General features: G+C 38.4%; 1 protein-coding gene and 1 non-coding gene across 3 annotated transcripts; one reads left to right on the top strand and one right to left on the bottom strand.

Annotated features, from left to right (window-relative positions):
* Window positions 1-1,005: 1,005 nt before the first annotated feature.
* SPDL1 (spindle apparatus coiled-coil protein 1) lies at window positions 1,006-24,613 on the top strand. 2 transcript variants are annotated; one of them, XM_056133098.1, is made up of 12 exons: window positions 1,006-1,028; window positions 4,323-4,496; window positions 8,052-8,228; window positions 9,517-9,711; window positions 10,474-10,623; window positions 10,711-10,809; window positions 10,887-10,997; window positions 14,569-14,709; window positions 18,074-18,177; window positions 18,700-18,887; window positions 20,443-20,785; window positions 24,000-24,613. In XM_056133098.1, exons 2-12 carry the CDS (start codon window positions 4,338-4,340, stop codon window positions 24,145-24,147), a joined length of 1,815 nt encoding a protein of 604 aa, XP_055989073.1. In that variant the 5' UTR covers window positions 1,006-1,028; window positions 4,323-4,337; the 3' UTR covers window positions 24,148-24,613. The 2 variants fall into 2 exon arrangements, with proteins under 2 accessions (XP_055989073.1, XP_055989074.1); XM_056133099.1 differs by lacking the exons at window positions 1,006-1,028; window positions 24,000-24,613 and having other exon boundaries at window positions 4,437-4,525; window positions 20,443-21,008.
* LOC130041102 (U6 spliceosomal RNA) lies at window positions 17,347-17,454 on the bottom strand. Its single transcript, XR_008795053.1, has one exon. It is a non-coding gene; the product is annotated as a U6 spliceosomal RNA (small nuclear RNA).
* Window positions 24,614-24,866: the final 253 nt, after the last annotated feature.

Raw genomic sequence — 24,866 nt, 5'->3', positions numbered from 1 at the left:
ATTATTGCTTAGAAATTTGTAACACTAGGTATCCAGTTTACTCAACCACCTCAGTATTACTAAAGCACACCGTCTCATAGCACTATCTCAGACAGGAGTCTCTGCATCTGTCTCAATTTTAATTCTATCACTTGGCCAAGATAATTTTACTTCCTCACTCTTGCTTCTTTGCGTGGCAACTAATACTTCATAAGGCTGTTTGTAGACTTAAAACTGCACATTCTGCACCACACTGGCCCTTGGCGAAAGCTGAAATGTGACCGCCACTGTAGTGACAACTGTGGTTCTGTCCTAGGATGCTTTCAAAGTCATTGTCTCATGTGTTCTGATTCCTGGACCACAACTGAGGTACCAGAAGGCAGCGCCCTCGAGACGCCAGTGGACAAATCCTGCAAAGAGCATCTGAAGTGTCACAGTTCTGAGTTTACTACCGCCTCGCCTTGTAGACAGCCTCTATTGGAGGAAATTTCGTAAACAAACAAACAAAAAGGAAATAAAAATCTTACTGCAACATAAAAGTTTTTTCAACATAGACGCCGAACCCTTGTATACACCTGACTGGACTGGGTGGGAAAAATCTCAATCTGCGCCTGCGCTAAGCCTCGGCCCCGCTTCTGCGCCTGCGCCAAGCCGCAGCGCCCCCCCCCCCCGCTTCTGCGCCTGCGCCAAACGCGCGCCGGCTCATTCGCGCCTGCGCGGAGAGCCCCCGCCGCCTCGCCGGCGCCTGCGCAGTCGTGTCAGAGGCGGGACCGGATGCGGCTTTTCCCCGTGCTTCTCGTGAGATGTGGGAGTTGTCGCGGGAAGGTGTTCGAATAGCTTTGGCGGCTCCGCGGAGCGCTTCCGAGAGAGCGGCCGCGTCCCGCTGTGGCGCCGGGGCGGTGTCGTCAGGCGCCTGGCTTCACTGTCGCTCGCAGCAGAGGGGAGGCTCGTGGCGGGGGTGGGGGGCCCGGCGGGCGGTTTCACGTGGAAGCGGCGCTGGGGAGGCTCTCTCGGGGCGAGCCGGGCCCGAGGAAGCCGAGGCCTTTCAGGTAAAACCAGCTTCTGGGGTAGCATCCCGCAATTCCTAATCTGGTTCCAGAAAAGTCTCTCAGGTCGGCGGGGCTGAGGTGCCCCGCGACCGGCGGAGAAGACAGCTCATGAATTTTTTTTTTTTTTTACCTCAGTTCTGTCTGGAAGCAAACGCTTCTCGTCCACCACCAGTGAGTGGAGTTCATGTTGAAAATACCAGTGGATGTTTTATAGAAGACAACAACAACAACAACAACAGCAACAAGAAAATGGAGCTGGGGGTGTTGGTTTTATAGAAGACGTGACAGGGCGCTCAGAGAGTGGTGGGCGTGTAGTCAGAAGCGCGACAGGGAGGGCTTCCCTGGGTTTGAGAGATTTACCAGAGACGACGTAAACCAGCCCTGGATATGGAAGGAGACCCCCTCCCCCACCACCAACACCCTCGCTCCCCATCCCGCTAATTCATTCGTAAGAATTTGCATTCTCAGGCTGGTGACATTTCGGTGCCTCAGACTGCACCTGCCTCAGGTGAAGTGACAGCTGTCCCTCAGGGGGCTGTGGAGAGGATCCAGGAGCGTCGCGCGCCAGGTCTGCCGAAGAAGCCCGAAGCGCAGTGCCTGGCCCGGAATTTTTATTTGAGGCGGATAAATAATTCAACCCTGTCCAGCTCTCTCTTGCAGGTGCATCGCTGAGCTCTTCCTCTTCATCCCCTAGACCTATCTTTTCTTAGGGAGAATCTGCCTTCATCCCAGTTGCCCGCCTCCACTGCCCACCACATCATCACTATTGGATTGTGGTGACCTTGTTAGCCGTGACTGCAGTCCACCCCTGAGCCCTGGCCTCGTCACTTCTGTGAATGAGTTTGAGGAGTTTGATGTAATTCCTTTCACTGTGAAGAGTCGGAGGAGGTCGATTTCGGAGGGACCTTTGTGTTCTAAGCAGTAGCTTGGTGCCTGAGACACAACAGTTTGAGCAAATATGTGAAAGCTAGATAGTTGGCTTCATTGAACTTTGGTTTGGGGACCACCACCCAGGGGTGCTTCAGGAGTCCCTCCTGGTAGTGTCTAAGAGAACGTAAGCGGTGCCGGGGTTGACATCAGGGTTGACTGCATGCAAGGCAAAAACACCTTCAACCCTCTTCTGTCCCTCAATGAGCATTTCTGATAGGATATCTTAAGGCCACCTCCATATTTCTGTATTTGATTTTTCATTTAATTTTTATTTATTGGGCCACACCCAGCTGTGTTCAGGGCTTACTCCTGGATCTGTGCTTAGGGATCACTCCTGGTGCAACTTGGGTGACCATGTGGGGTGCCAGGGAATGAATTTGCATCAGTTGTGTATAAGGCAGGTACTGTACCTGCTGTGCTATTTCTCCGAAACGACCCCCCCCCACCATCCATATTTTAAAATAAAAGTAGGTTGCTAAAGGTTGATAGTAGCACTTAATTTTGGCTCATCGAGGGAACTGAGTGAGATAATATTGTGAAGCACCCTTGTTTACAATTGATAAATAACATAATTTGTGTAAAAATTGGCGGACTGATCCCATCATATATAGGCTTTAAAGGTCTTAGAGTCTAGAGCAGTAAACTGTCAGTTCTGGAAAACATAGAATAACTTTTTATTTTCTAAATCCTCCATCCTTATTCTCTTTTGAGGACTTTTTTTTTTTCTTTTTTGCTTCCTTGTACTTGGCCGTGGAAGTCAGGGTCTTACACTTGCAAGGCAAAGGATCTGTCACTGAGTTATATCCCAGGCTCCAAGACCTTGCTTCTTAATTCACAGATAATTGAAATCATTAATTCACAGATAATTGAAATCATTAGAGGGTAATTATGCAGATTCCACCACTGCCATCTACTTATTGGTATCTCTCACATATTTTTCTTTCCATAATTTTAGATAAAATAGTCATCTTCCTGTTTGAAATAGCCCCTACACTTTAATCCTTTCTTGATTATCACTCAAGCAGTTCAAGTTATCTTCTTTCAGTTTTTCTTCTGAATTTATTCCATGGGGTACAAGTATACTTTTTTCTCTTTAAACAAAAATCTTTACCACACTTTTCTTCAGCTACTCCATATCACTCACTATACTGCTACACACAATTGTACGTGCAGTCTCCTGTTGAATTCTTTCAACCTATTTCAGTTAAGCTTTCGTCCCCATATCTCTACCAAAACGCTTTTAAAGCTTCCAGTGACCTTTTTGAATTCAACACTACCAGACATTTTTCAGTGCTCACTTTATTTGATTTAGTAGCAGTCTTCAGTCTCTGAAGCCAATAAAGCAATATACTTTTGAAAATTGGGCTACAAGACTTGCCCTTATTTTCTTCCTATGTCATTGAACATGTATAAGTAAACTTTGCTGTCTTTCCCATCCCTTAACATGGTTCACTTTTTGATTCTTTTTAATTTATGTTTTTACCTGGTGATATCATGTATCAGATAATTATGTTAGCGGTAGACTTATATATTGGGTCCAGACCCCTCTCCTATGCATGTAGCAGACTGCTTACTTGCCATCTTTCATGTCCCAAGTTTATTCCTAAGATTTTCTTACCCTAATCTATAATCCCAGTATTTTAACGTCTCAATTGATGACATCTATTCTGTTGGTTTATGCTATGACTAATTTGCAAAGAAAAGTGATATGAAGAGAAATCTTAATATATGTTAGCTTGAATATCTAGAATGACATGTTCTTTAATCCGAATGTGGTTTTTATATAGTATGTGCTCTTAATGAATAATTTGGGAAATACTAGTTTTCCCAATACTAGTAAGGCAAATTTAATGTGTTCAGAACTCCTACGAAAAATTATGGACATGACTTTCCTTATGTTTTTTCAGAGCTTACTTCTTAATTAAGCAGCATCAAAATACTTTTAAGATTTGTGATTTGTTTCGTTATTCTCTTAACTTGATTACCTGTATAGTGATATGATTATGAAACCCTTCCTATTTAACATTTAAGGATACTTAGACGCAATAGCTGGATAGTAAATACTGATTTCCATAAAAGTAATATTAAATGTAGCCATTTTTCCTTTCTTGTTTTTCTGTTTGATATGGTCTTAAATTGGATAATAAAATTCTGAGACCTTTTTCTCAGAGAGCAGAAGTGAAAATTATTTACAAATTATGAAGAAAAATTTTAATGTGTTTAGAGTAGTATTAGGTATGTGTATATATGTGCATAGTATTTGCACACATTCAATGCCATTGCCTATATGTATTAATGTATTTTTTCTTATTGATATTACTCAGTGGATATTTATGTTTAAAGTAAAGTACTTATTTATTGTAGAGTGAAAAAAATAAAATGGAGGCAGATGTGATCACAGATCTTCGCTGCAAACTTAAAAAGGCAGAAGAAGAGCAAGTAAAAGCTGCCCAGTATGGCTTGCAACTATTGGAGAGTCAAAGTGAATTGCAGAATCAACTGGATAAATGTCGTGATGAGATGATGACCATGACTGAGGTAGCACTCTAAACTCTCTTAACTAAGAGGTGCTTAGCTATTAACAGTTTGTATTGTATAGCATTTAATATTTTATTTTCTGATTATATTTTATTAAGTTCCTGTCCAACTCTACCCCATAAAGGACATTAAATATATATTTAATATAATTTCCAGTCTAGTCTTGCTATGAGTTTGAAACTCAAACGTTGCAGTTGTGCTTTTTATTACATACTGGATTTTTGCTTATATGAGGAGGGTGGGGGAGATTGCTTAGAAATGCTCTGCAAGCCAGGAAGCCATTTCTGGTGATTCTTGGTGCCAGTGTTTGAGCTGAGGTCGTTTACATAAAAGGCAAGGACTTTAACCCTTATACTCTAAAACCCTACATAATTGGATTTAAGGTTTCATTTTATCTGCACTTTTCCCAAGTGATATCACTCATTTTGTTGCTTACATAACGAAACGACTATTGACATATTCAGAAGTCATTTTGGGCTGTGTTCTTAGTTGTCATTTATAATCTAGACTTGTATATTAAACTGCCCAACTAAAGATGACAGGAAAATCGATTCCCTGACTACCAACCAGACATCCCCTTGCAGTTTCTTTGATTTCAGTAATAAATATGATAGCATGGGTAGTTCTTGAGTCAGAAAATTATGTGTTTTAGACAATGTCCTTCTGACCCTTTTAAAATTTAATTCATGGATAACTTGTGAGAAATTGACCAAACCAAGCACAAAAAATTACAGGCCAGAAAAATAGTACAGGGAATAACGTGCTTGCCTTGCATGCAGCTGTCCCTTGTCAATTCATGATATTTCATATAGTAACCCAGACCCACCAGTAGTGATTCCTGAGCACTGCTGGGTGTGGCCCATATTAACACTTAGCCCCCATAGCCTTCTTACTGACTTGTCTACTGTACCCTGCTTCCCTCATTGCTGTTCACACTGTCCTTTCTTCACCTAGAAGCCAGGCAAGATCAAGTAACAGCGTAAAGCACTCCAACTTGCATTTGTATTTTCTTTTTCTTTCTTTGTTTTTTGTTTTTTGCCCAGCCCAGCGATAGCACAGTGGGTAGGGTGTTTGCCTTGCACTCGTTCGACCCAGATTTGATTCCTTCGTCCCTCTCTGAGAGCCTGACAAGCTACTGAGGGTGTTCTGCCCGCACGGCAGAGCCTGGCAAGCTGCCCATGGTGTATTTGAAATGCCAAAAACTGTAACAACAAGTCTCACAATGGAGATGTTACTGGTGCCCACCCAAGCAAATTGATGAACAACGGGAGGACAGTGCTACAATGCTTTGGTTTTGTTTGTTTGTTTGTTTTGTTTCTGGGCCACACCTGGCAGTGCTCAGGGTTATTCCTAGCTCTGCACTCAGAAATTATTCCTGGCGGTGCTCATATGGGATGCTGGGAATCAAATCCAGGTTTGCCGCATGCAAGACAAATGCCTTGCCCACTGTACTATCTCTCCAGCCCCTGCACTTGTATTCTTTCAAAATTAACAAACTTTTATGGATTTCAGATCCCTATGTGATCTGACCCCCTACTTAATTTTTGACCTCATCTTAAAGTTTTCCCTTGTTCTTAGCTAGACTGCTTCTTTGGAACTACACCAGCCTTGTTCTGCTTCTGAATTATTCATCCTTCGCTGTCTTGGATTGAGATCTTAACCTTCAGATTTCTGTAATCATATCAGAAAAAAGACTTCTATTGATTCTCTGTATTGTAAAGTTGCAATCAATCTCAATTTTCTGCAGAACTAGTTATCTTCAGATTTTAAGTTTCTAGAAAGGGAATTTTGTTTTGGAAACACACTTAGCTGTGTTCCTATATTAACACACTTAGCTGTGTTTCTATATTAACATATAGGAGTGATCCAGAGATAATGCTTTATAGGGAATATCACTTGAATTACAAAATTCGCAAAGTAAATCTTATAACCCTTTGAGCTACTTCATTTACTCCCCCCGCCCCCACTAAAGGCAATTTTGAGTGTTATTCATTGTTTTGCCCATAATGCTTGACGTACATTTTATTGAAATAATGAATACATCAATTTTACTTTGAAAGAGCCATGGTGTAACATTTAAACGTGACTCTCAAAATTCAAATATAGCAGGTCAAAGTAGTTAATGATAGCCCTTTTATAGTACTACTATAAACAAGAACTCAATTTCAAGTCCTAACAGCAAAGTATAGATTACAGGTTGCCTGTAGTAGATGAAAATAAAACCATAGTATGTATGTTTTGGGAAAATTGTCAAAATGTTAGTTTGATTATTAAAATTCTCTTTGTTTTCTTTTAAAATGGAATGTTTTTTGAATAATATGAAGCAGGTTAGAAAACATGAAATATAATTTAAGCTTTAATTTAGGTTTATTTTATCTTGTGTTTTTGTTTTTTGTATTGTGAGCTGTATCTAGTGGTACTCGGGAATCTTCCCAGCACAGCACTTGGCATATTTCTGGCTATGTCTGGGTGGTGCCAGGGATCTAATGTGGGTTTCCTGAATGCAGAGCTTGCACACCAACCTTTTGAGCTGTGCCTAGGCCCCTAATTTTGTTTTTTTAAAAAACTTGTTGAAATTTCTGTCATTAAGCAAAAGCTTCTTTAAGTGCATTTATCTCGGCAGTGATTCATTCAGGTATTCATTTTGTGAACATTCTCAGAACTCTTTTATAAAATCAGAACATGTATTGCTCAACTAATCATTGAAATCCTTAAGATGAATTGAATGTTCTCTCGGCTAACAACTGCTCTCTTTGAGGGTTTAGGTTTTGTTCTCTCACTGAATCTGTGCCTGAATCTGCAGTTTACAGTTTTCAGGTTCCTTATTTAACCCATCCCAGTATATTTTGTCCTTTAGCTTTTGCACTGCAGTTACTCTTTTTCTTCTACTTGGCGGCATAGCTGACTTTTCCACAAGCTGACTCTTCACGTAGTAGGCTTTAGAGCCACACGACAGCACAGTATATGCTTCTTACTGTGGTGCTTTCTAAATGATGACTTTCCATTCACTGAGAGCTAAAAGTAAAGCAAATCATTACTAAAACAAGCAGTTTTCACTAGGAAAGCATCAGTGCTGTTAAATTCTTTATGCTTGTGTGTGGGGGTGGGTGGGGGGAAGTATCTAGGCCACAACTTGTGGTTCTCAGGACTTAATCCTGGCTCTGTATTACTGGGGGTGCTTAGGGGACCAGGGATTGAACCAGGAAGTCAGTTTGCAAGACAAAAACACTATCCATTGTACTTTCTCTCCGGTCCCTATTTTTTTTTAATGGCAGAAGTGATTTTACATGTTGTTATGTGAGCCCTCCACTTCCCTTACAGGGCGTTGAAGCAGTTAACTTATAGTTAGCATGAACTTGAATATAGTCTCAAAATACCCGCAGAGATTTTTAATAACTGCTTATCTAGAAAATTCTTCTGAATTTAACATGTGGGTTTCATTTCAAAAATTGCAAATGTATGAAACAGAAATCTGACATTTGAAGGTGAGAATTATTTATATGTGATGGTTTTACATTATTTTTATGTAATTGAGTTATGATTGAATCATTTCAGAACTATGAACAAGAAAAATATACACTTCAGAGAGAAGTTGAACTCAAAAATAGAATGTTAGAAAGTTTGAGCTCTGAATGTGAAGCTATTAAACAACAACAGAAAATACACCTGGAGAAATGGGAAGAACAACTGAACAGAAGTCATGAACAGGAAGTGAATGAATTGAAAAATAAGGTTTGAAATATCTGTATTTTGAAATAAAAATGTTCTTGCTTATTACAAAGCCTTTGTAAATTTTAAATTTTAGAATATTACTTTAGTGACCACTATGACTTTCTTATTTAGGATACATGGTAAGGTGGTCCACTTGAAAAGATTATTCCAGGTGCTAGAATGGTAGTACAGCAGTGTAAGAAACTTGCCTTTCATGCGGCTGACCCGGGATCCCACATGGTCTCCCAAGCACTGCCAGGAGTGATCCCTGAGTTCAGAGCCAGGAGTAAGCCCTGCGCACTGCTGGGCATGACCTTAAAATTAAAAAAACTAAAACTAAAATCCCATATAGAAAAACACAAAAGATTAGTTTACTACCTTTTACTGCAGCTTATGGTATGCCATGGTATGCTTTTTAAGGAACCATCTTTTGTAAATTTATGTACATCAGAATTTATATTTTATAATTTTTATTGAAAATAAACTAATATGACTTATTTTTACAGCAGCTCCATAAGGGAAGTAACAGTACTATATTCTTTAACATACAGAAGACTCATATTTAAGTAGATTGAATATGTTACCTAGATTTAGTGTGACAAAATTACTGAGCTAGAAATTACCAGTCAAGATTTTAACCAAGACTGATCTCAGAGACTGTGCTTAGTTTAGCGACACATTATACTGACTTTATTTTAAACCTAAAATGTGAAGTAAATGCTCATTCAAAAGAACCTTTATTGTGCCTCCTCTTTGTGAGAGTTCATACTTTCCAGACTCAAAATATTTGCCTGACTTATGTCCTGTTTTCTCTGAGGTCTATTTTCTTATTTCTAAGTGTTTTTGGGTGGTATTTTTTTTAAGTTTTTCTGTACCCCTGTAGGACCATTATTGTTAGATTTCCGTTAAATTGCTTCATTAAATATTCTCTCATTCTGGGACTAGGGATGTAACTCAGTTGTAAAGCATTTGCCTTACCAGTATGAGACGCTGGGTTCAATTCCTGGCATTGCCAAAAATAAAGTAAAAGAAATTATTTTAATATAGTATGTCCTCATTTTTAAGAATCAAGTTACATATTTGAGCTGGTTATATTTTTTCCCTAACATTAGTAATGCTAACAACTAAAAATACTCTTTCATGTCAAACACTACAGTATTTACAAACATTGTATACACTACTCTGATAAAATGTAATCCATCATGTCTAAAACTTCAGACATATTTTGATGGCATACATAATTTATATGTATATTTATAAAACAAGCCTGTCACTGTTTGGTTACCTTTATGATTTTTTTTAACTTTAGCTAGAAAATTTGAAGGCAGAATTAGATGAAGCTAGGCTTAGTGAAAGTCAACTGAAGGAAAAACTAAGTCATCAGCAGGAGCTTCTCTGTTGTAAATCAGAGGAATTGCGGAAAATGTCTGACCGTGCACATGAAAGCTTGTCTTCTGAGGTGCTGGCTCTTCAAATTGAGCTGACTGAAGCAGAAAATACAAAGGTAAGCTTTATGATGTGTTTTCTGAGGTCTTTTTTTCCCCCTTCTTGCATATATTTTAACATGTTTTGTAATCTTACGAGATTGTTTTCAGGATGGTAAAATTTTGGTCTCATTTTGATATAATTCAGAATGTTTTTGGAGTTTTTAGGTAACTTATTTCATGAGTAATAGAACTTTATATTGCATAATTAAAGAAGAATTTAGATTAATAAACCTTTTGGAAGAATAGTGAAACATTTACTCTAAACTAAGTTTGTGTCATAAAAACCCAATATAAAGAGTTTTTCCTTTGGATGTTAACATACATATGAGCAAATCTCTTTTTTAAGGCTGATAACGAGTGGACTGAGCACATGTTTTGCATCCAGAAAACGTGGGTTTAGTACCTCAGTACCATATGGTCTCCCATGCACAGCTGGGAGCAATCAACCCTGAGCACAGAGCAGAGAGTACTTCCTGAATACCACTGGGTATAGCCCAGAGATCAGCGAAAAAAGTTTTCCTTTATTGCAAGCTATGGTTATAGCAATCAAAGCCTTAAATTCATAGTAAAGTATATTTTTAGAAACTTTGGTTTTCTGCCAAAACCTTATACGTTTATATAGTTGTATTATGTACTTTATACCTTTGACTATGTTCTTTAAATACAGTGCTGGTTATGAGCTACTGCTGGTACATAAACTGAGTAGTTGCTAAATGAAGAGTTATCCTCTGATTTTAATTTTTTTTTTTTAAAGTTTTGGTTTCAATTTAATTGAATAGGCCACTCTCCAAGAAGAATTGAATGAACTACAGTGCAGACAAGCACAACAGGAACTTCTTACTAAGAATTTAATGCGCCAGGTAAACCGCCTTAAGGAAGAAAAAGAAGAAAGAGAGAAAGAAGCTGTTTCTTACTGTAATGCTTTAGAGGTGTGTGGTTACAGTACCATAATGTTTTCCCATTTGTGTTATTTTGTTGATAATCTTTGTTAACTAATTATTTTCTTTCAAATGTAGAAAGCTCGTGAAACAAATCAAGATCTTCAAGTGCAATTAGACCAGGCACTTCAGCAAACCTTGCACCCCAATAGTAAAGGAAACTCTCTATTTGCTGAGGTACTTACAAATATTCTATTGATTAAATTGGCATTTCACTTAATATAAGAATAATTAAGTAGGCTAATATTTTCTAGGTGGAAGATCGAAGGGCGGCAATGGAACGTCAGTTAATCAGTATGAAAGTCAAGTATCAGTCACTGAAGAAACAAAATGCATTTAACAGAGAACAGATGCAAAGAATGAAGGTATTAAATTATCATCATCAGGGCCCTTGGGATCAGAGGTGATCCCAAGGTCTGAAGCACATTTATTGCATGGGGGAATCCTCGGTTTGATCCCTGGCACCATTTGGTCTCTAGACTGCAGGGCATGTCATCACCTTCAAGTATCATCAAAACTTTATTTAACCTATTTTGTGTCATTGCATATGAAAATATAGCACATGTCTTTTTCCTTGGGTTTATTTTTAAATTTTGGTTTTTGAATTCCATCTTGTTAGCACAGCGGGTAGGGCGTTCGCCTTACAAGCGGCCAACATGGCCGACCCGAGTTCGATTCCTCCGCCCCTCTCGGAGAACCCGACAAGCTACCGAGAGTATTCGATATGCCAGACACAGTAACAACAAAGTCTCCAATGGAGACGTTACTGGGCCCGCTCGAGCAAATCGACGATCAACAGGAGGGCCTTTACCTTTACCTTTACCAGTACTTGGAAGTGCTAGTGGACTGTGTTATGTGTGAAAGAAGTTAGGCCCCGACCTCCTACATAGCAAAGCTTGTGCTCAACAATTTGAGTTCCCTCCACAGTCCTCAAGGAGTTATTGAGTCATTTTTAGGACCACATGATTTAAAAGAAAAATACAATTTAAAATTGAGCAGAATATCTGTTTTTGTCTTATTTTTGCACGGTAATTCTGAAGTAAAGATTTAGTAGTGGTGTATTTAGCATTTATTTATGTTTTAGTAGTCACTATCCTGTGAGAAACATAAAACTTTCTTCATGGAATGGGCAGAAAAAAGGAATTAAAATATTCTCTTTTCCCACCCACCGTTTGTCTTTCTGAGCACAACCATAAGGTTCCTACTTCAACCAAAAACAACTCAGCATTCTTTGTCAGGATTTATTATAGAGTGCTTATGGATTGATTATGCACGTTCTCCTTTCTTTGCAGTTCCTCAAGTTGGACATGTAAGCCCTTTTAACTTAGGGGTTTTATCCATTATTTTAGTTAACAGAAAAACTTGTGGAAGTTGAGAATCTAATATTGGGACCTGAGAGATTTTTACAGTGGATAGAATGCTTGCACCTCATATGGTTCCCTGAGCCCACCAGGAGTAATTCCTTAGTGAAAATTCAGAAGTAAGCCCTGAGCAAAACTGTTGTGGACCAACAAAGCAAAAAAAAAAAGGAAGATGCATTGTTGAACCAGCCTTAAGAACCAAATCTTCGATCACTTGTGCCTAATTCTTCAAAGTTGATTACTAGATGTCTAGAAAGTTGGTGACTTTTAGTCAGGATGGTGTGATTTATCAAAGTCGAGAGATGCGTGCTGAAAGTAGACTATAGACCCAACATGATGAGCACTCAATACCTCTATTGCAAACCACAATACCCTAAAGAAAAGAGAGAGCAAAAGGGAATGCCCTGCCACAGAGGCAGTTTTGGGTGGGGAGGGAGTGTTAATGGGATCATTAGTGGTGAAAGATGGGCACTGGTGGAGGGATGGGTACTCAATCATTGTATAACTGAAACCCAAGCATGAATGTTTGTAAGTCTACATCGGTACCTCATGGTGTTTCACTAATAAAAATTAAAAAAAAAAAAGAAGTAGGAGAAGTTAGTGCTTGAATCAATCTGATTCAAGTCGGATTGAATCAAGACTTGTCACTTTTTGGTTGTATGACCTTAGACAAATGTTTTGATCTTTTATAACATTATTGACCTCACTGTAGACACCATAGAAATTGCTTATTTGTGCTAAATCGTGCTGAAGTTCATTAGTATAATGTGAAATGTTTATGTGGTGCTTGGTAAATGATGAAGTGCTGATTTCAGAAATGATTGCTGTGGCTTTAATTTCTAAGAACCTTCACTGTAATGATGGATATACTGAGGATCTCCCTATCTGGGAATGATCTCTTTGTAAATTTTCTTATATTTGTGGCCCTTTTTTTCCCCTTTCTATATATCTTGAACTACTCCTGTTAATCTCTCAATGTTCCCATGGTACCTAAAACAGATTTTAGAGACTGAACTCATTCTGAATATTCTAGGCTAAGATGTTTGGACTCCACACTGAAAAGAGGCATGAAAAGTAAACACTTAAAAGTATGCAGTATTCTCTCTCTTCAGTGTAACCATACTCATTTCTTAATTCAAAGCTATATTTGAGTTATTTCATATTTTTTGAAACAAAGATTTATAAAGAAAGACAATGATGATTTCAGGTTCTAGTATCTTACTACTGCTATGCAACTCCAGGTTTAAGTGATTATAAATAGTGAAGTAATAAGTTGATTGCTGCTCTTTTTTGTTTTATTTTTGGGCCACACCCAGTGGTGCTCTGCTCAGCGATCACTCCTGGTGGGCTTGTGGGAACATATAGGGTACTGTGTCAGGCATGTGCAAGGCAAGCACCTTACCCACTGTATTATCTCTCTAGCCCTGATTGTTGCTTTTAGAAAATTATTATAAATATATATAACATATATAGTGTACATATACATATATATATTTAGAAGATTAATATTCGCAGCCAGGGAAAACAGAAGGTAGGAGGATTGGTCAGTGGTTGGAATCAACCACAAATGTGTGGGGCGGAGGGTAGGTAAGATAGAGAAGGGAATAGTGTGACAATAATAGCTTGAAATGATCATGTTGGACAAGAACTGAGTGCCAAAAGTAGGTAAAGGGATATTCTTGATGACCTTTCAGTATCTGTATTGCAAACACAGTGCCCAAAAGAAGGGAGAGGGAGAGATTGGGGGGATGGGTTGATGGGAGGGAAACTGAGAACACTGGTGATGGGAAATGTACACTTGTGGAGGGATGGGTGTTGGAACATTGTAGGACTGAAACCTAATTATGACCACTTTGTAAGGGTCTATCTCACAGTGATTCAATTAAAAAAAAATTATGTTGTAGATTGCCCTGATAGCACACTAGATTGTCTTTTACCTTTGGTTTTTATTCTTGTCATTTGTGACTTTTACATATGAAATGTGAGTGGCTTAGTAATTTCCTTTGGTACTTGATTAATTAAACATTTGGAGAAGTGCCATCAGACAGGCCCTTAATAAATATAGCATTTATTTACCAGAGTTCTTTTGTAGTTAAATGACATGTTTCCAGACCATAAAATACAGGTTAATTTTATGTTTTGACTAAATATAAATAAATGTTATTGGTTTCAGATATCACTCATAAGTGGTCACAATAAGAACTAAGAAAGTTATACTAGGTGCTGGAGAGATAGTACAGCGGGCAGGGCACTTGTCTTGCAAGTGGCTCACCCTGGTTTGATCCCCTGCACTCCATATAGTCCCCTGAGACTCACCAGGAATGATCCCTGAGTTCAGAGCCAAGAGTAAACCCTGAGAACCACTGGGTGTATCACAAAAGCAAAAAGAAAAGAGAAAAAAGTTATATTACACTTGATATGTTTTCAGATTGTTAGATTATCAAACTGTGAATAATACTTTTAGCTATTTCCAAGACAAGGTCAAAGTAATTCACTACAAAATAGAAAATGTACAGAAAGTGTTATTAGATCCTTTCCTGTTCAATTTATGGAGTATTTGTTTTAATCTTTTTAGTTACAAATTGCCACATTACTACAAATGAAAGGATCTCACACTGAAATTGATCAACAAGAAAGGTTGCTGGCCATGTTGGAGCAGAAGAATGGTGAAATTAAACATCTATTAGGTGAAATTGAAAATCTAGAAAAATTTAAGGTATGTGTAATAGCTTTAAAAATGCTTCCGGGGTGGAGGGGGCTGGAGCAATACCGCATCAGGTAGGGCATTTGCCTTGCACGCGGCTGACCCAGGTTCAATTCCCAGTATCACATATAGTCCCCCGAGCACCACCAGGAGTAATTTCTGAGTGCATGTGCCAGGAGTAACCCCTGTGCATCGCTGGGTGTGACCACCCTCCCCCCCCAAAAAAACACACTCTTGGGCCTGAGAGATAGTACAAAGGGTAGGGCACTTGCCTTGCATGCAGTGACCTGGGTTCCACTCCCAGCACCCTTGTGGTTTCCCAAGCTTGCAAGGAGTGAATCCTGAGTGCAGAGCCAGGAATAAGCCCTGTGCACTGCCAGGTGTTGCAAAAAAGGAAAAAAAAAAGAAAGAGGGAGGGAATGAGACACTCAGACAGACAAGCGAACAGAAATCACATCCAGCCTAGAGAGGTAGTTCAAGGTTTAAGGTGCTTGCTATGCATATGACTGAGCCCAGTTCCATCGCTGGCACTGCATATAGTTCCCAGGAGTTACACTAGAGTCCAAAGCTATGAATATTCCCTTAACACATAGGGTATGGCCCAGAACATCCTTGCCATGAAAAAAGACTAAAGTAAACAGTTTTGGGAAGAGGTCCTCAATACTTTTGCTTTGAATAGATTTCCCACTTTCACTAATGAAAAGTAACTTTTCGAGAAACTCATTCTTTACATTTATGTAGATCTGTGCTTTTCTGCTCTCCTCTTCTCTTTGTTGTTATTGTTGCAATGCCTGTAGGGTTGCATACATGACTGGCTGTCCTACTTGCCTAAGGTCACACCTAAGGTCGTAAGTTGAAGTCTCCACTTGCTCTTTGAGATTTGCATTTCTCTATTTGCGATGATTACAGATGCTTGTTGGGAATTGCACTCTTAGTTGAGGCGCATGAGTTCCGGTATCTCCAAGGAGTGCTAATGAGAAGTTACACTTCCTGTCTCTGGTGCTTACAGCCATCTGACTGGTGCAGCTAGAAACTGCTTGTGCCAGGGATCACAGTAGAGCTGACAGGCTCAATCAGCAGAGTTGCAGGGATAGCACTTGGTGCACTTGGGACACTGAGGATTTGAACTGGTGACCATATGCTTCTCAGCCAGTTTCTCTAAGCACCAGCAGTATTCCTCTGGGCCTGCCATGATTTTTTAAGGGAAGAGGAGAGGAGGATAGAAAGCTAACTTAGTAGATCGAAGTATCTGCTTTGCATGCTGCAGCTCTGTATTTCCTTGAGCAGCACTCAGAAGTGAAAAAGAAAGATAATAGTAAAGGAATCAATAAACTTGCAAATCATTTTGTATTTTTTAGTAATTCTCATCTCAGTGATAGGCAATTAGAATTTTTTTTTTTTTAACTCTGAACCAGCCCTTGGTTTTATGTTTTGTTTTTGGACCACCTTCATCCAGTTTCCCATACCCCAAACCTTTGGCAGCCTCCAATCACTTCTCTTTATCAATGAACTTTTTCCTTTTCCTTTTTAAGAAGAGATTCTATGTGTAAGAGAAATTAAGATTAGTTTTTGTCTTTGACTTACTTTACTTAGCTAATGTTCTTAGGGTTCATTTACCTTGTCATAAACAGGAGGATTTCTCTCCTTTGTTAAAAGTTGAATAATATTTCATCTGTTAGTTTCTTTATCTGTTTATCAGTGGACATTTATGATGCATGCATTTCTTTTTTTTTTAAATAATGTAGGAGTACTGCTATTTGTTCAGCCATTAATTAAGTGATTGAATTGGGCATGAACTCCCCATTATTTTTTTATTGTATTGTATTATCATGAGGTAGAGCACAAAACTTTCATGTTTGAGATTCATCGATACAATGATCAAACACCCATCCTTCCACCAGTACACATTTTCCACCACCAATGTCCCAAGTATCACCTCCCCCACACACACATACATACACATTGCAGTCCTCACCCTGCCTCTATGGCAGACAACTTCCCCAATACTCTCTCTCTAATTTGGGGCATTAATTTTGCTTGAATTTTCCCACCACCAGTCAAGCCTACCTGCCAGGGGCAGATACTAGATAATATATTTTTCATAGCTCATTTTGAATATCACAAGAGCTCATGTGGGCACAATTTTAAATGTAAATTTCTAGATTGTAAATGGTTGGGTTCCAGAGACATCTCTGTATGGCACTAATCCATTTTGGTATTCAATTGGGAGCCTCTGGGCCAGGGCTGTTGGTGAACGAAGATGGCATCCAGAGGCAAATTGTGGGCGTGATAGCCAGTCTTCTGGGCAGGTGGTGACCCAGGGAGGGACAGCTCAGGTCCTCTGCCACCATGTGGCCTGGAATTTTAGTCCTGAACCCGCATACCTGGGCCTTGCTTTGAAAGTTGCTGGTCACCAGGATTTCATCTGGAGTAGGTGGGGGAACTGCACATGCTCCCTCTGGGGTGTCCTGGTGATATTGGCTTGGTATGGGGCCTGGAGAGATCTCTGGCGCTGTGGTGTCTCTGGATCAGGGCTGTTGGTATGTTAAGATGGTGCCTGGAGTCTTCTGGGCAAGCGGGGAGCCGGGAAGGGACATCCCGGGTCCTCTGCCGCCATGCAGCCTGGAGATTAAAAATATGGAACACTTCACGAATTTGCATGAAGTGTTTGCCTCTGGATGTCATACTTGCACAGGTGCCATGCTAATCTTCTCTGTGTCGTTCCAATTCTAGTATATGTGCTGCCAAAGAGAGCACGATGCATGCATTTCTTGATTATTATAAATAATGCTCTATTCATTGAACATGTTGAACATGGAATACCTGTAACTTTTTGAGTTCTTTTTGTTTTCTTTGGAAAAGTATTCCTATAAGTGGAATTGGAAAGAAAGGGAAATCAGAATACAGATATGGTAAGGAGCATAGGCATTGGACATAGATATGGATTCAAATGATACCTTCTCACTTTAACTGGTGTCTTAGACCTTTTTCAGCATCTTGAAGTGAAATGCTCATTCTTGTATATAATTCAGCAGTCAAGGAGAGGATAGTGCTCAGCACTGGTTGCTGTAGTATTAGCATTCAATAACTGCAATCTGATATTAACTTAATTTGTTCTTACATTAGGGCTGGAGCGATAGCACGGCGGGTAGGGCGTTTGCCTTACAAGCGGCCAACATGGCCGACCCGAGTTCGATTCCTCCGCCCCTCTCGGAGAGCCCGGCAAGCTACCGAGAGTATTCGATATGCCAGACACAGTAACAACAAAGTCTCCAATGGAGACGTTACTGGGCCCGCTCGAGCTCGACAATCAACGGGAGGGCCTTTACCTTTACCTTTACCTTACATTAGAAGAACTGTTGCTTTCTGTCTTTAGAGTTTATATGAAAGTATGGAATCGAAACCTTCATCCAGTTCTGGGGTTGTGGAAGATAATACTTATTACACAGACTTGCTTCAAATAAAGCTTGACAACTTAAAGTAAGTGTCTATGTGGCGGGTGGATGAAAAGATAGACTCTTGACTTTCTAAATTATAATTAGTGTTAGTGATTGCAAATTTCTGTTTTGTTATTGTCAAAAACAAATTCCAAAAAAAGAAAGGCCACAAAAACTTCCTTTTGGAGAAAGTGAGATTATTTATGATTTATAATTCATGCTGATTACTTGAAGAAAAATGCTTTCAATGAATAATTAAATATTTTTATTTTATTGTTTAGCTCTTTAATTGGTAAATGGAAAAAATTTTAATGCGGAAAATGTTCTGATTGAAAATTTTGGGAATATAATTTAAAGGAATTTATTTGCACATGTGTTATGTAGAAAAAAATTAGTCACCCTTTGTTCATTTTCTTTAAGAAATGCTTGAGCTGTATTTGATAAAGTTTAAGTTTTTTACTAAAATCCCCACAAAATGTATCTTTAAAATTCAACATTTTTGCTCTGCTAGCTACTTTCACTTCCATTACTTTATTATTTGTTGGTTCTCTTTTTATTAATATAGCAAAGAAAATGAAAGTACCAAAGGTGAATTGTCTATACAGCGCATGAAAGCATTATTTGAGAGCCAACGAGCTCTGGATATTGAGCGAAAACTGTTTGTGAATGAAAGATGCCTCCAAGTTTCCCAAAGTGAAAATATGAAACTTAGAGCTACACTAGATGAGTTAAAACTGAAGTATGAACTTGAAGGTACTTTATATCTCATATATTTTTTTCATGAGGAGTTATGAGAAATATAAAATTTTTTTTTGTTACAGCTTAATGCAAATCCCATTACAACTGCTTTGTGGTTTATGCATATCTGCTTTATAAAATAAATTTATTGCTACCACAAATACAGGGAAATTTAAAGAGAACTATGTATTGGAAACTTGTGTATGTAGTTAATTATACTTTTTAAGATTGCAGTGCCATTCCTGATTCAATCCCTGGAAACTTATATGGTCTCCTGAGCACCTCCAGTAGTAATCCCTGAGCCAGGATTTAACGTGTGTCTCCAAAGCCAAAAGTAAAAGGAAATGAAGATTTGGATTAAATGAGAAAAAAAAAAGGGTTTCAGTGTCTTTTTAAGATTTCACCATCTTGGGCCAAGGAGGGGATTAAGGCGCTTGCCTTACATGTAAACCATTTCTGATTCAATCCTGGGGATTATATGGTGTGTCGTTCTCTCCTCCCCACCCCCCCCCCACACACACCCCTCCATTAAAAGCAACAGTGTAACAGGAACACCAACCCTCATATCCAGCCATGGTTTTTAAAGTATATTAAAATTTGATTGTGAAAATGACATTTGGCATTGACTTCACATTTGACTTGAAAGTGAAAGATATATTGGCATGGTGATGAAAAGATAACAGCATTTCATTCAGTGATTGAATATAGATCTGCAAAGGAAAGAATGATAATTTTAGACATTTAGAGTTTAACACAATTGTATGAGTCTGCAGTGAGTCATAATATAGTTTTAATTAGGATAGAACAACTCAGATATTTGAGTTCATAATATAGTTTGAATTCATAGTAGAAATTCTTGGATTTTGGGAGATGGAATTAATAGGCACAGATTACACTATTAGAGAACTTTGTCTATGCTTAACATTTTACAAGGTAAGGAAATACAGTTCAGAATGCTTAAGCATTTTCTAAAGACCACTTGGCTGCAGAATGCTATGATGGATTTTTGTTTGTTTTTGTTTTGAGACCATACCTGGCCATGCTCAGGGTTTACTCCTGGCTCTGTGCTCAGGGATCACTCTGATAGGCTTGGGGGACAGTATGGGGTGCTAGGGGATCAAACTTGTTTGTCTGCATGCAAGGCAAGAGCCTTGCCTTCCTTAACATCTCTCCAGTCCCAACTATGATGGATTTTTAACTGACTTCCTTGACTCTTAACCATTGCATTTTCTTATCCTCCCTGGGATCTTAAAAAGCCTTACACAACTTTATCTAGAATTCAGAAGAGATCATTGAAGAGTTATTCCTAGAATCTTATTAAGCCAAGGAGACATTAATAGCCTATCAGGCAACATTTTGGAAATATAACTAAAGCAGCTCATAAAAAAAGGAATATGAAAGAAGCAATACATTTTAATAAGGAGATGGATTATTAAATATGATATAATAAACTGTAAAGAAGAAAAGGGGAAAGATATATGTATAACTCTGGCTACATCATTATGTTGATTGTGCGTTTGTTTTAATTTATTGACCAAACATTATTTTTGTGTCTTTTTTTTTTTGTCAGAGAAAAATGAAGTTCCAGTACTCAAAAAAAGGCGTGAAGTACTGCCTGTTGATGTCCCTACCCCTGACAGTGAAAGTGCCAATAGTGCTGTTGGGGGAGAAGGATGTAGCAGGCCTTTAGCTAAGGAGGAGGCAGAACTGTGTCCTGATAATTCAGAAAATAACAACTCGCTACTTAAAAATGCCACTTCTGTAAACACGCCAGGAGTCAGTCTTTTTCTTCACAAAAGTTTGCCCAGGGATGTTCCGCCGGTGAAGGAAAAGAAAAGTGTGAAACTCGTAGGCATTGCAGCAGACTCGGAAGCCTTAAGTGAGAGAAGTGGAAACACTCCTGACTCCTCCAGGTCAGTTCCCTCCTTTCTTCAAGACAGCAAGCAGACCTCTTCATCTCTTCTCTATCGCTGCATGAACTGTGCTATCTGGTTTTTAATCTACCTCCTTAATATTGCATGCAGTGTAATTCCCCACTTTCATCTGTCTTCCTTCAATTTTTCTAAAACTTTAAGAAAGACTAAAATGATTGGAAGGGTAAAGGATTCCTGAATTAGTAAGTTATTATTTTTTTAAGATACACTTTTCTGTTTCATGAAATGTATGACAGTCTAGCATATCTGAATGTTTTGTTGGTTTAGTTTGAATAAGTGTCCTCACTTTAGGTTCTGGTTTTATTTTTTTTTTTTGTAACTATGAAAGAAAAATGAACTTACCTTATAAAATATCTCTTCAGCAGTTTAAGATTCCATCAATTTAGAAAACTAAAATTTTCAATGGCCTTTTGAAATTGTTTACCCTAAGCCTTCAAGAATGGGCTTTGCTATATTTTGTTTCATTTCGGAGCCACACTGGTGCTCAAGACTTTCTTTTGACTCTGAGCTCAGGAATTATTCTTGGTGGTGCTTGGGGGACCATATGTGGTGCCAGGGATCAAATCTGGGTCGGCTGTGTAGAAGGCAAGCACCTTAAGTGCTGGGCTATCTCTCTGTCTCCTGATAATATATTTTAACATTTTAAAAATCTCAGAAATTCTTTTATACTCAAATTTCAAAGCCTCTAGTTTTAGCATATTTTAGTTTGTGGCTGAAAGAAGAGTGTTAAACATGTATGTCTGTAAGTTTTAATGTTTCAAGTACAGTTGTTCTTTTTCTTTAAACAGATTTTTATTGTTGTTTAGGTGACATGGTTAAAAGTGAAGGACATTGTTCTTTAAAACATATTGTCAGAGGTAGAAGAAAATAAGTAGGAGGAAAAGAACAGTGGCTTAAGCTAGGGTTAAATGGTGTTATGCACAGTTTTTGGAGGTGTACAAAAGGATCAAGAGTCGGAGGGGAGGGAGTACTGAAGGAGGAAATTAAAAGAAAAAAAGATGACAAATTAAGGGCCAGAGATACGACTCAAGTGCTGGAGTGCATGGCTTGCATGCTGGAGGTCCAGATTTGATAAACCAGCACCAGATCTCCCAGACACCTCCAAGAGTGACCCCTGAGCACTGACTGATCTCCTTGTTAGTATTGCTAGAGTACCACTGGGTATATCCCCAAAACAACAACAACAACAAAATGATGACAAATGATTAAAGATATCTGTATTCAGTAGGGGCTGGAGCGATAGCATAGCGGTAGAGCGTTTGCCTTGTATGCAGTCAACATGGCCGACTCGAGTTCGATTCCTCCGCCCCTCTTGGAGAGCCCGGCAAGCTACCGAGAGTATCTTGCCCTCACGCCAGAGCCTGGCAAGCTCCTCGTGATGTATTCAATATGCCAAACACAGTAACAACAAAGTCTCACAATGGAGACGTTACTGGGCCCGCTCGAGGAAATCGATGAACAACGGGAGGACAGACAGACAGACAATATTCAGTAGAGTGTAGGTGAATTTGAAATAAATATCTTTAGACATTTAAGAAACTAGGTATATTAATGTGAAAATAGGTTGGATTGTCATCTGTGGAAGAAAATTTGCTAAGGTGCTGTTAGGGCTCCATTAGTCTTGGAGGAGTATAGACTATAGTAAGACATTTTACTGGTGTTCATTTTTAAGAGTTAGTATACCATAGGTAAAGAGCTTTCTTATATTTTTGTAGTTGTTATCTAATTTATCTTTAAAAGTTTCATTGTTACGCATCATAGTCTCACAAATGATAGTACTTGAACATTAGCATTAGCTGTTACTAGGAGTAATTTACTAAGTACCTAATTTTTTATATAACATTACAACTTGTAAATCACATAAAGTAAAAACTCAGTGAATCAACTTTAAATAATCTGGCTCTGTCTCTGTCTCTTTGTCTTTCTTTTTCACACACACACGCACAGCTTTGAGTGTTCTGAAGTGAATTCAACAGGTTATGCTTGTATATAAGTGATTCATCTTGTAAGTATGCCTAGCCATTATATTTCTGGAAGTGGCTTTCCAGAATTGATCAGTACAAACCTTGCTTTCTGTGTTGTCTTCACTTCCTTTTTGACCTTTCTTGCTTGATAAAAATAACTTAGACAAATGTAAATAGGTATTTGACTTAAGTAGCATATTGGAATATTTTGTGGTGCTAGTTAAACAAAACCAAATAAAATACAACAAAACATATGTTTCTTTGTGTGAGTTCCTCTGCTAACCAAAGACATTTCTAATCGTGTTCTCTGCAGGATTAACTTAGATACACAACCCTATGATAAATATTTTAACAGTAACTGTGAGTTTTATTTGAGAACTTTACTGTTGCATGCCTTATAAACTTAATTGATGAGCTTTGCTATAAAATATAGCAAATTTAAGACAGGCCTTTCAAGATGTTTTGCTTCTGCTTATTTTATCTAAGTGATAATTTATAATTTATCTAAGTTCAGTTTAAGAGGTTTTTTTTTTTTTGCTTTTGGAGAGGTCCGTTAGGCCACATCAGGCTGTACTCTGACTCTCAGAGGTAACTCCCAGTAGTGCTGGGTGAGGGACAACACAGCAGTGTTGGGGATTGAATGTGGGTCAGCCTCACTCAAGGCAGGTGTCTTATCCCTGTACTATTTCTCTGACCCACATAGACAAATTTTCATGCAGTCTAGAATGTCATGCTATTTTTCTTCTTGAGTTTGCCTTTTGTATGTCACATTAATGTTAAAATATTTGTGTTTATAATTATTATTGTGCTTATGACAGGTATTCCAGCATATTTTAATTTTGTTGTTGTTCTGTTCTGTTTCTGGGTCACATTTGGTGGCTCTGTTCAGGGATCACTTCTAACAGGGCTTGGGGGACTAGAGATTAAACTTGGGTTGGACCCATGCAAGACAGTCACCTTACCCACTATACTATTTCTCAGGCCCCTATATTTTAATTCGTTAGACTTTGCCATACACTTTATTAACCTTAAATATTTATTTTTAGACATAAAAAATGTCTTGATACGAAAACTATTTTAGAGAGTAAGTAACTTGGTTTCTTACTGGCATTGAAATCAAGTAGAATTTTTTCCTCATTACATAAAATCACCTTATATCATTAGAGAACTGTTTCTATAATTTTTCTTGACTGCATTTGAATTTAGAGTGGATGCTTTAATGCCTGTAGGTTAGCTGATGAATCAAGTCTTCAAACAGAAGTTAAAGAAGAAAAAGAAGCTTCAAGCAAATTGGAGAAGGAGAGTCGTAAGAAATCACACCCTATTTTATATGTTTCTTCCAAATCAACTCCTGAGACCCAGTGCCCTCAACAGTAGGGTTACTCCTTTAGTAAGAGTAAGGTACCATTTGCCCATCAGTTTGCTTGGGCACTTAAGATTAATCTAAAAGGGTTCGGTAACCTTAGAGACTATTTCTTTCTTATTTACTGTGCCAACACCTGAAATTTTTGTATTCTTTTGTCAACATTTGGTTAATTCTGACAAGGAGAATTCCTGGAGTGATGAGATTTCATGAATAACATCTTAACTGAAGGAAAAATATCAGAGATATGTTGTTATATATGGATTTTTAATGATATCAACAGTTATCTTTAAAATCATATTTGAAGAGAATACTGAAATAATTGGCTATGTATTCTGTGAATTTAGATTTTCACTATAGAGAAATTGAGCTTTAAAAATAGATATTATACCTGGATTTTGTCTCTTTAAAGCAACTATATCTTTGTACTTTTGTATGATACAAATATGTCTGAGCATATAAAGTTATTTTGAAATTTAAAATAAAAACAATTTGTTTCCTCTCTAATTTTTGTTTTGTATTTGGGCCACAGTAACTGTGCTCAGGGTGCATACCTGGCTGTGTGCTTAGAAATTACTCCTGTCAATGCTTGGGGACTATATGCAGTGCCAGGAATTGAATCCTGGTTGGCCACGTGCAAGGCAAGTGCTTAACTCACTGTATTCTCTGGGCCCTATAATATTTTATCTCTTCTTCACCATCCCACCCCAATTTTCTTACCTTCATAGAGAAT

The sequence above is a fragment of the Sorex fumeus genome, unplaced genomic scaffold (genome assembly GCF_029834395.1).
Source record: "Sorex fumeus unplaced genomic scaffold, SorFum_2.1 ptg000097l, whole genome shotgun sequence".
NCBI lineage: Eukaryota > Metazoa > Chordata > Mammalia > Eulipotyphla > Soricidae > Sorex > Sorex fumeus.
The sequence above is the reverse complement of the archived record's forward strand: the minus strand, read 5'-3'. Positions and strand labels throughout refer to the sequence as shown.